This window comes from Mobula birostris, chromosome 6 (genome assembly GCF_030028105.1).
Source record: "Mobula birostris isolate sMobBir1 chromosome 6, sMobBir1.hap1, whole genome shotgun sequence".
Classification (NCBI taxonomy): domain Eukaryota; kingdom Metazoa; phylum Chordata; class Chondrichthyes; order Myliobatiformes; family Myliobatidae; genus Mobula; species Mobula birostris.
Genome location: NC_092375.1, coordinates 168,548,518 through 168,560,404, shown reverse-complemented (window position 1 = coordinate 168,560,404; position 11,887 = coordinate 168,548,518). Strand labels below are relative to the sequence as shown.

Genomic DNA, 11,887 nt, shown 5'->3' with positions numbered 1-11,887 from the left:
ACACTTCCGGGAGGAGATAAATGGAAAACAGGTGCAATCCAATTTCTAGGCAACAGATTTTCACTGCTTTTACCGCTGTACCACTGAGAGTATACTCACCATCTGCATCTCAGTGTGGTATGGCAATTGTCCCGTATCAGACCGCAAAGCACTCCAGCGTGTGGTGAAAACTGCCCAGTGGATTATCGGCACCCAATTGCCCACCATTGAGAACATCTACCATAAACGCTGCCTGGGCAGGGCAAAAGCATTATCAGGAATGCATCTCACCCTAACCATGGACTTTTTATTCTCCTCCCATCCGGTAGGCACTACAGGAGCCTCCGCTCCCGCACCAGCAGGCTCAGGAAGAGCTTCTTCCCTGAGTCTGTGACACTGCTGAACCTCACATCACAGCGCTAAGCGGTATTGCATCTATATTGTACTGTCTCAGTACTTTTATATTTGTGTGCTGTAGCACTTTTTATTCACAGTCATTTTGTAAATAACACTATTCTTTGCATTTCTGGTCAGATGCTAACTGCATTTCATTGGCTTTGTATCTGTACTCGGCACAATGACAATAAAGTTGAATCTAATCTAATTTTACAAAAAAAACATACTAATTTAGAAGACAGATGAGTATTTTTTGAGTTAAGAAGTTCAACCCAGAGAAAATTGGCAGCAGCAACACATTCCATTCGCAATGGCCATACGAGTGACTTCGACGGCACTGAACTATTGTGCTGCACCAATGGCTTTTAGGACTACCTGATGAACGAAGCCATTGAAATAAAACTAGAGGAAAATACTTTTAACAAAGACTAAGGTCTCGCTCTAAGTAAGAACTGGAATTCAATTATAAACAAGGTGGGACAGCAGAAACCTGATTGGATGAGGACTAACCGATCAGGAGGGATGACGATGGGAGCACAAAATGCCATCGGACTAGACATGCCCAGGCATCATCCCTGATGAAGTTGGCACAGTGTGTCAACGAAACAGTCAGTTAAAATCAATAGGCTCTACCTAGCTGGAAGCTCGAGTTTATTTGTCATATACACTGGGAAAGCACTACATCCTTTTTCATAATCAAGAAGATTGAAATTAGATTTCTACATTTACACAGAATTCAAGGGAATCTCTTTAACTTATTAAAATATTTATTTCATTAAAAAACATTCCAAAAAAACATATCACTTCAATATGATAGAACTGAAGTTAAAAGAAATAGGTTTAAGAGAACCTATTTATAAATGCGTTAGATTCTGTCTTGAACTATGAGCAGCATTAAACAATAGAATACTTTTAACAAATATAATCATTCAGTTTTACATGCAGGTATTCACATGCGACCAAATTTAAAAGTGCACCTTTCAACATAAAGTGCAAATACTTCCCTCAGAACAGCAGCAGATCAGCTGTATTTTAGTAAAGTTAAGATAACACAGTATCAAGTCTTGAATGTCAAAATCATGGATACGTGGACAGTGGAAGCATTTTGGATAAGACAGCTTGCTGCAAACAGAAATGTTAACTTCTGTGCTTCTTGTACAAAATAACTCAGTACTTCAGTGCAATCCATGGCTTAAATCTATTTGCATGACGTTTTTACCCTGATCTGACAGAACAATCTTTGTCTTACATTTAAGTGGGTTAAAATCATCTTCCATATACACTAATGCACTAACAATTTACATCTTAGTAAAAAAAGACAGTTAGGCAAATTAACAATCTTTAATAACAAGATTTCAAAATCTTTGGTTAATAATAGGATTTTTAAACAAACTTAATGCATTTTTACAGCAAGAAGAGAAAGTTCCTGTGCATTTCAGCTCTGAATTCAAAGCAGCTCTAATGAAGTCCAGATCACGCAATATTCCTCTGCACCATACAGTAGTACAGTGAATCATCTTGAAATGGAGATTCATTGGTTAAGTGCTGAATTATGCCACCCTGAAGTAAGCAGCCTGCATATTTACTAGCTTCACTTCGGTCGTGGGCGAGGCCAGCTCGAATCAACCAGTCCACCAGATGACAGCCCTGGAAAATGCCGGAAGAGGCTTCTGCTGCACACCTGTGTCAAAGGAATGATTCATCCACTTGGTCTGCATGTCTTATATCACTGTTCCACAGGAAAGGAAACAGTAAACGGTAGAAAGACAGGAAGGAGACAGAATGAAATAAACGTTTGCTATAGACAAACTAAAAAAAAAAATCAGCATCATTAACTGAAGCTATGTAGGTTCATTTGAGTCTTGAATAACAAAATATTTTGCCTCTACAAGAACAAAGATAACATTTAACTCTACATCATAACTTTTATCCTTGGCTTGCCCTTCAACCATGTGGTGTCACACTACCTGTCCAAATTTCACCTCTAGATGATGCCATATTTCCTTATTTAGCTGCTGGCAGGTGAAAGTCAGTCCTGCAAACCTTATTCCCTAGTCACTCTCAGGCCTCAACAAACTCATCTTTCTATCTGATGCAGTGTTGAGTCTCGATCTATTTCTTCATCATTATTACTCTAGCTTCAAACATAATTTCTATCATTCGTTTGGAGAATTAGAGCGAAGTTTCTGAAAACTGGGCAATATTGAACTTAGTTTACAATCACCCAGATTATAAACTAGTCCATGCCTACTTGTAAGAAGACTGGGCAATATTCAAGCATTGCTTGATAAACAGCAAGCAACCTTTGTGCTTCTTGTACCTTGCAATGTGTAAATCCAGAAAGGAATCTCAGCACTCTTGGGATTTTCAAAAATTATTGAGTCTTCCACCACCAAACTCCTGGGATTTACCAGAGTACACTTACCTCACTCCAGCAGCAGCTCACCTCGTGACTCTAAAAATGTCCATAAGACCATAAGATATAGGAGCAGAAGTAAGCTATTTGGCCCATTAAGTCTGCTCCGCCATTCAATCATGGGCTGATCTAATTTTTCCAGTCATCCCCACTCTCCTGCCTTCTCCCCATACCCTTTGATGCCCTGGCTAATCAAGAACCTATCTATCTCTGCGTTAAATGCACCCAATGACTTGGCCTCCACAGCCGCTCATGGCAACAAATTCCAATGACTTGTCACCCTCTGACTAAAGTAATTTCTCTGCATCTCTGTTCTAAGTGGACGTCCTTCAATCCCGAAGTCATGCCCTCATGTCCTAATCTCCCCTACCATAGGAAATAACTTTGCCATACCTAATCCGTTCAGGCCTTTTAACATTAAAAATGTTTCTGTGAGATCCCCCTTCATTCTCCTGAACTCCAGGGAATACAGCCCAAGAGCTGCCAGACGTTCTTCATATGGTAACCCTTTTATTCCTGGAATCATTCTCGTGAATCTTCTCTGAACCCTCTCCAATGTCAGTATATCCTTTCTAAAACAAGCAGCCCAAAACTGCACACAATACTCTAAGTGTGGTCTCATGAGTGGCTTATAGAGCCTCATCATATCCCTGCTCTTATATTCTATACCTCTAGAAATGAAAGCAAACATTGCATTTGCCTTCTCCACCACCAAGTCAACCTAGAGGTTAACCTTTTGGGTATCCTGCACAAGGACTCCCAAGTCCCTTTGCATCTCTGCATTTTGAATTCTCTCTCCATCTAAATAATAGTCTGCCCATGTATTTCCTCCGCCAAAGTGCATGACCATACACTTTACAACATTTTATTTCATCTGCCACTTCTTTGCCCATTCCCCTAAACTATCTAAGTCTGTTTCCTCAACACTACCCGCTCCTCCACCTATCTTTGTATCATCCGCAAATTTAGCCACAAATCCATTAATACCATAGTCCAAATCATTGACATGCATCATAAAAAGCAGTGGTCCTAACACCGACCCCTGTGGAACTCTACTGGTAACCGGCAGCCAGCTAGAATAGGATCCCTTTATTCCCACTCTCTGTTTTCTGCCGATCAGCCAATGCTCCACTCATGCTAGTAACTCCCCTGTAATTCCATGGGCTCTTATCTTGCTAAGCAGCCTCATATGCAGCAACTTTGTCAAAGGCCTTCTGAAAATGCAAGTACACCACATCTACTGCATCTCCTTTGTCTACCCTGCTCGTAATTTCCTCAAAAACTTGCAGTCGGTTAGTCAGGCAGGATTCTCCTTTCAAGAAACCATGCCGGCTTTGGCCTATCTTGTAATGTGCCTCCAGGAACTCCGTCATCTCATCACTAGCAATCGATTCCAACAACTTCCCAACCACTGATGTCAGGCTAACAGGTCTATAGTTTCCTTTCTGCTGCCTCCCGCCCTTCTTAAATAGCAGAGTAACATTTGCAATTTTCCAGTCATCCAGTACTATGCCAGAATCCGTTGATTCTTGAAAGATCAATGTTAATGCCTCCGCAATCTCTCCAGCTACTTCCTTCAGAACCCAAGGGTGCATTCCATCAGGTCCAGGAGATTTATCCACCCTCAGACCATTAAGCTTCCTGAGCACCTTCTCAGTTGTAGTCTTCACTGCACATATTTCACTTCCCTGACACTCTTGAATGTCTGGTATACTGCATATGTCTTCCACTGTGAAGACTGATGCAAAATACACATTCAGTTCCTCTCTCATCTCTGTGTCTCTCATTACAATATCTCCAATGTCATTTTCTATTGATCCTATATCTACCCTCAACTCTCTTTTACCCTTTATATACTTAAAATGCTTTTAGTATCTTCCCTGATATTAGTTGCCAGCTTCCTTTCATAATTAATCTTTTCCTTCCTAATGACCTTCTTAGTTTCCTTCTGCAAGTTTTTAAAAGCTTCCCAATCCTCTATCTTCCCACTAGCTCTGGCTTCCTTGTATACCCTCTCTTTTGCTTTTATTTTGGCTCTGACTTCACTTATCAGCCATGGTGGTGTCCTCCTTCCATTTGAAAATTTCTTCTTATTTGGAATATATCTGCCTTGCACTTCTCCCATTTTTCACAGAAACTCCAGCCATTGCTGCTCTGCTATCCTTCATGCTAGTGTCCCTTTCCAGTCAACTTTGGCCAGTTTCCCTCTCATGCCATTGTAATTTTCTTCATTCCATTGAAATATTGACACATTGGAATTAATTTCTCCTTCTCAAATTTCAAAGTGAACTCAATCATATTGTGATCACTGTTCCCTAAGGGTTCCTTAACCTTAAGCTCTCTTATCACCTCCGGATCATTGCACAACACACAATTCAGCACAGCTGATCCCCTAGTGGGCTCAACAACAAGCTGTTCTAAAAAGCCATCCCTTAGACATTCTACAAATTCTCTCTCTTGAAGTCCAGTACTGACCTGCTTTTCCCAATCCACTTCGATGTTAAAATCCCCAACAATTATCATGACATTGCCCTTCTGACACAATTTTTCTATCTCCTGCTGTAATTTGTAATCCACATCCTGGCTGCTGTTTGGAGGCCTGTATACAACTGCCACTAGGGGTCTTTTACCCTTGTCGTTTCTTAACTCAACCCATAGAGACTTTACACCTTCCTTCATCTGTGAGGCACAAGTCGGGAATGGAGCTGGAATTTTCTTCGCTTGCCTGGTTGAATGCAGCTTCATCAACACTCAAGTTTAACACCACCCAAAGCATAGTTGGCACCCAAGTCACCTCACTACACATGCATTTCCTCAACAGCAGGCAAATTGTGGAGACAACACATACAAAATGAACAGCAGGAATACAATGAAGTATTTTTGATGCCATCTTCCAAATCCAGATTTTCTACCACCAAGGACAGCTGACAAATGGAAGCACCACGATCTGCAAACTCCCTTCCAAGTCATGTTACCCAGAGCGAGAAATAAATCATTGTTACTTTGTCACTGATTATCTACCAGAAGCTGTATAGCAGTAGTTCCACTTACTAGAATGTAGCAACCCAAGGCTTATCCCTTGGGCAACTAAGAGTGGGCAATAATAATTAGACTTGCCAGTAGCAGTCAAATCCCATAAATGGGTTTCAAAAAATCAAAATATCAAACCAATTATCTAGTCCTTAATAATAACAATTTTCCAATCAGCATATGGTCCTTCAATTGAGCTATAAAATATTTTTTGTGGTTAGAGTAGCTAGAAGCACTATCTCATATTCGGATCAAGATTACAACTTTATTACTGCTTTATAAAAGGAAGTCATAATTTTTCTGTCTCATTTCTGATTTTCTCTGAACGTAGAATCATCAAGCAACCTTTCTGTCTTACTTAACTTAGATAGTTTTGGAGAGGGAGAATGGAAAGAGAGAGAGTGCAGAGAGAGGGAGAGGGACAGAATAGAAAATCGACAGCACAATACAGGCCCTTCGGCCCACAATGCTGTGCCGAACATGAAATTACTTAGGGTTACCCATAGCCCTCTGTTTTACTAAGCTCCATGTACCTATCCAGGAATCTCTTAAAAAACCCTATCATATCCGCCTCCACCACCACTGCCGGCAGCCCATTCCACGCACTCACCACTCTGCACAAAAATCTTACCCCTAACATCTCCTCTGTACCTACTTCCAAGCACCTTAAAGTTGTGCCCTCTCGTGTTAGCCATTTCAGCCTTAGGAAAAAGCCTCGACTATCCACACAATCAATGCCTCTCATTATCTTATACACCTCTATCAGGTCATCTCTCATCCTCCATCACTCCAAGGAGAAAAGGCCGAGTTCACTCAACCTATTTTCATAAGGCATGCTCCCCAATCCTGGCAACATCCTTGTAAATCTCCTCTGCACCCTTTCTATGGTTTCCACATCCTTCCTGCAGTGAGGCGATCAGAACTGAGCACAGTACTCCAAGTGGGATCTGACTAGGGTCCTATATAGCTGCAACATTACCTCTCGGCTCCTAAACTCAATCCCACGGTTGATGAAGGCCAATGCTCCGTATGCCTTCTTAACCACAGAGTCAATCTGCGCAGCAGCTTTGAGTGTCCTATGGACTTGGGACCCCAAGATCCCTCTGATCCTCTACACTGCCAAGTGTCTTACCATTAATACCATATTCTGCCATCATATTTGACCTACCAAAACTAACCACCTCACAATTATCTGGGTTGAACTCAATCTGCCACTTCTCAGCCCACTTTTGCATCCTATCAATGTCCCACTGTAACCTCTGACAGCCCTCCACACTATCCACAACACCCCCAACCTTTGTGTCATCAGCAAATTTACTAACCCATCCCTCCACTTCCTCATCCAGGGCATTTATAAAAATCACGAAGAGTAGGGGTCCCAGGGCAGATCCCTGAGGCACACCACTGGTCACTGACCTCCATACAGAACATGACCGTCTACAACCACTGTTTGCCTTCTGTGGGCAAGCCAATTCTGGATGCACAAAGCAAGGTCCCCTTTGATCCCATGCCTCCTTACTTTCTCAATAAGCCTTGCATGGGGTACCTTATCAAGTGCCTTGCTGAGCTCCATATAAACTACATCCACTGCTCTACCTTCATCAATGTGTTTAGTCACATCCTCAAAAACTTCAATCAGGCTTGTAAGGTACAAAGCCATGCTGACTATTCCTAATCATATTATGCCTCTCCAAATGTTCATAAATCCTGCCTCTCAGGATCTTTTCCATCAATTTGCCAACCACTGAAGTAAGACTCACTGGTCTATAATTTCCTGGGCTATCTCTACTCCCTTTCTTGAATAAGGGAACAACATCCACAACCCTCCAATCCTCCAATCCTCTGGAACCTCCCCCGTCCCCATTGATGATGCAAAGATCATTGCCAGAGGCTCAGCAATCTCCTCCCTCGTCTCCTATAGGAGCCTGGGTACATCCCGCCCAGTCCCAGTGACTTATCCAACTTGATGCTTTCCAAAAGCTCCAATACATCTTCTTTCTTAATATCTGTATGCTCAAGCTTTTTAGTCCACCGTAAGTCATCCCGACAATCGCCAAGATCCTTTTCCGTACTGAATACTTCAAAGTATTCATTAAGTCCCTCTGCTATCTCCTCCGGTTCCATACACACTTTTCCACTGTTACACTTGATTAGTCCTATTCTCTCACATCTTATCCTTTTGCTTTTCACATACTTGTAGAATGCCCTGGGGTTTTCATTAATCCTGCCCACCAAGGCCTTCTCATGGCCCCTTCTGGCTCTCCTAACTTCATTCTTAAGCTCCTTCCTGCTAGCCTTATAATCTTATAGATCTCTATCATCACCTAGTTTTTTTGAACCTTTCATAAGCTTCATATTCCTGCTTAACACTATTGGCGAGGCGTTTGCCCGAGTGGTTCTGAAGCAACTGCAGACACTGGCAGAACGCGTCTACCCTGAGTCCCATTGTGGCTTCAGAGCAGAGAGACCCACCATCGACATGATCTTCTCACTCAGGCGGCTCCAGGAGAAGAGCCGGGAACAGAGACAGCCTTTGTACATTGCCTTTTTCAATCTGACCAAGGCTTTCAACCTGGTTAGCAGAAGAGGCCTCTTCGCACTCCTGAAGAGGACCGGATGCCCTTCAAAGCTGCTGAATCTCATCGCCTCTTTCCATGACGGCATGCAGTGGACAGTACAATTTGATGGATCACCCTCAGAGCCCTTCCCCATCCAATGCAGAATGAAGCAGGTTTGCGCCCTTGCCCTGACGCTCTTCGGGATCTTCTTCTCCCTTGTACTGTTGTATGATTTCAGGACATCTGATGACGGAGTGTACCAACACACCAGGTCCGATGGCAAGCTCTTCAACCTTGCATGCCTCAGAGCAAAGACCAAAGTGTGTCAGGTCCTGATCCAGGAAATACTCTATGCTAATTATGCTGCCCTGATGTCACACACACAGTCTGGTCTCCAGAGGCTAGTCAGTTCCCTGGCACATGCTTGCCAAGAGTTTGGCCTCACCATCAGTCTGAAGAAGACAGAGATCATGGGCCAGGACGTCAGCGAAGCCCCCAGCATCAGCATCGGCGACCACACCCTGCAAGCGGTAGATGAATTCACCTACCTAGGATCGACAGTCTACAGCCATCTATCCCTCGATTCACAGCTCAACAGGTGAACAGGGAAAGCCGCCGCTGCTATGGCCGAGCTGTCAAAGAGAGTGTGGAAAAACAACAAGCTCGCCACAGCCACTAAGATTGCAGTGTACAGAGCCTGCGTACTGAGTACTCTTCTCTATGGCAGCGCGAGCTGGACAACCTACTTGCGCCCAGAGCACCGCCTCAACGTCTTCCACCTACGGTGCTTGCGTCAGATCCTGGGCATTTCCTGGAAAGACCGCGTGCCAAACAAGGACGTCCGGGACCAGGCCAGCATGCCAAGCACGTATGTCCTTCTCACACAGTGACGACTGCGCTGGCTTGGCCATATTCGCTGCATGCAGGATGGCCGCATCCCCGAGGACATCTTATACGGAGAAATCGCCGCAGGATCCTGGCCCACAGGGCGCCCACTGCTGCATTACAGGGACGTTTGTAAACGTGACCTGAAGTCTGCTGATATGAACACTCGGGAAGAAACAGCTACAAATCGCTGCACCTGGCGACAGGCTGTACGTACAGGCATTACCAATGCAGAGGAAAAACGAACTGGACTGTGGTCGGACAGAAGAGGGAGAAGGAAAGCTGCGGCAGTGACGACCCAGCCGCAGCCATCAGCCTTCGTGTGCAGCAGCCGCGCCAAGGACTGCTGCTCCAGAATCAGCTTATTCAGCCACAGCCGACGCTGTTCCACACCCGATTGAGTCCTAAACCGGGCGCATCCATTGTCTACTTAGACAGACGGAGCCATTATATATACCATAAGCTTTTCTTCCTGACTAGATTTTCAACAGCCTTTGTACACCACAGTTCCTGTACCCTACCACCCTTTCCTGGTCTCATTGGAATGTACCTATGCAGAACTCCATGCAAATATCCCTTGAGTATTTGCTACATTTCTGCTGTACATTTCCTTGAGAACATCTTTTCCCAATTTATACTTCCAAGTTCCTGCCTGATAGCTTAATATTTCCCCTTACTCCAATTAAACACTTTCCTAACTTGTCTGTTCCTATCTGTCTCCAATGCTATTGTAAAGGAGATAGAATTGTGATCACTATCTCCAAAATGCTCTCCCACTGAGAGATCTGACACCCGGCCAGGTTCATTTCCCAATACCAGATCAAGTACACTCTCTCCTCTTGTAGGCTTATCCACATATTGTGTCAAGAAACCTTCCTGAACACACCTAACAAACTCCACCCCATCTAAACCCCTTGCTCTAAGGCGATGCCAATCAATATTTGGGAAATTAAAATCTCCCACCACAACCACCCTATTATTACACCTTTCCAGAATCTGTCTTCCTATCTGCTCCTTGATGTCCCTGTTACGATTGGGTGGTCAGAAAAAAACTCCCAGTAGAGTTATTTACCCCTTTCTGTTCCGAACTTTCCCCCACAGAGACTCCGTAGACAACCCCTCCATGACTTCCTCCTTTTCTGTGGGGGGGGGGGTAGAGAAGAGAGGAGAAGAGAGAGAGAGAGAGGAGGAGGAGGAGGAGGAGGAGCAGGATGGAGAAGGGGAAGAATACATGAACAGACAAGCATTAAAGCTGCAAATAGCAAAGCTCAGTAGTTCAGGTGGTATTAATACAGAGAGACAAACTAAGGTAATATTATTACATTAGACCTTGTTATAACAGAATAGAAACAGACAGATGGATCAAAGGAGTGAGATGGAGAATTAAAATGAAAGGCAACAGGAATCACTGCAAACATGAGGAAGTCTGCAGATGCTGGAAATCCAAAACAACAACACTCACAAAACACTGGAGGAACTCAGCAGGTCAGGTCAGGCAGCATCAATGGAAAAGAGTAAACAGGCGACTTTTCTGGCCAGAACATTTTTCAGCCCAAAATGTTGACTGTTGACTCTTTTCCATTGATGCAGCCTCACCTGCTGAGTTCTTCCAGTGTTTTGTTGGAATCACCACTGTGGCTTAAGTTCAGATGCTCTGTAAAGTGATCACCAAGCCACATTTGGTTTCTCTGATATAGAGAACACTACATGAAGAGCACCAAGCAAAATGCACTGGATTAGTAGACATGCAAGTGTATCAGTGCTTCACCTTAAGGAACTATTCAGGTCCATAGATGATAGGTAGGAAAGAAAGAGAAAAGGAGAGGTATAGGAGTTTAGATTGGGAAATTGCAAGAAGAATAGCCCTTTACAATGCTGAAAAGAGAGAAGAGGATGTGAAGGTGTGTCTAATGGTGGAATTTTATTGAAGGTGGCAATACCTGTAATTGTGAATGATGATTTGTTGAATGTGACATTAGTGAAGGACAATGGAAATAGAAAACCTACAGCACAGTACTGGCCCTTCGGCCCACAAAGATGTGCCGAACATGTCCCTACCTTAGAAATTACCCAGGGCTTACCCATAGCCCTCTATTTTTCTAAGCTCCATGTACCTGTCCAGGAGTCTCTTAAAAGACCCTATCGTATCCACCTCCACCACCGATGCTGGCAGCCCATTCCACGCACTCACCACTCTCTGCGTAAAAAACTTACCCCTGACATCTCCTCTGTATCTACTCCCCAGCACCTTAAACCTGTGTCCTCTTGTGGCAACCATTTCAGCCCTAGAAAAAAGCCTCTGACTATCCACACAATCAATGCCTCTCATCATCTTATAAGACCACAAGACATAGAAGCAGAGTTAGGCCACCTGGCCCATCCAGTCTGCTCCGCCATTCAATCATAGCTGATCCTTTATTTTTCCCCCTCCTCCTCAACCCCGTTTCCCAGCCTTCTCCCCATAACCTTTGATGCCATGTCCAATCAAGAACCGATCAATCTCTGCCTTAAATACACCCAACGACCCGGCCTCCACAGCTGCATGTGGCAACAAATTCACCACCCTTTGGCTACAGAAATTTCTCTGCATCTCTGTTTTGAAAGGGTGCCCCTCTATCCTGAG

General features: G+C 43.8%; 1 protein-coding gene across 8 annotated transcripts in view; it reads right to left on the bottom strand.

The window, feature by feature from the left end:
• Positions 1-1,165: 1,165 nt before the first annotated feature.
• The window catches only part of LOC140199562 (lysosomal cholesterol signaling protein-like), a 116,138-nt gene continuing 105,416 nt past the window's right edge, over positions 1,166-11,887 (bottom strand). For 5 of the 8 annotated variants that reach the window (XM_072261840.1, XM_072261837.1, XM_072261836.1 and 2 more), the window contains one exon: positions 1,166-2,056. In XM_072261840.1, coding sequence (XP_072117941.1) covers positions 1,849-2,056 — 208 coding nt within the window. In that variant the 3' untranslated portion in view covers positions 1,166-1,848. Of the gene's footprint in view, positions 2,105-11,887 lie in introns of all 8 variants that reach the window. The other 3 variants (XM_072261844.1, XM_072261842.1, XM_072261843.1) reach the window with 2 other exon arrangements.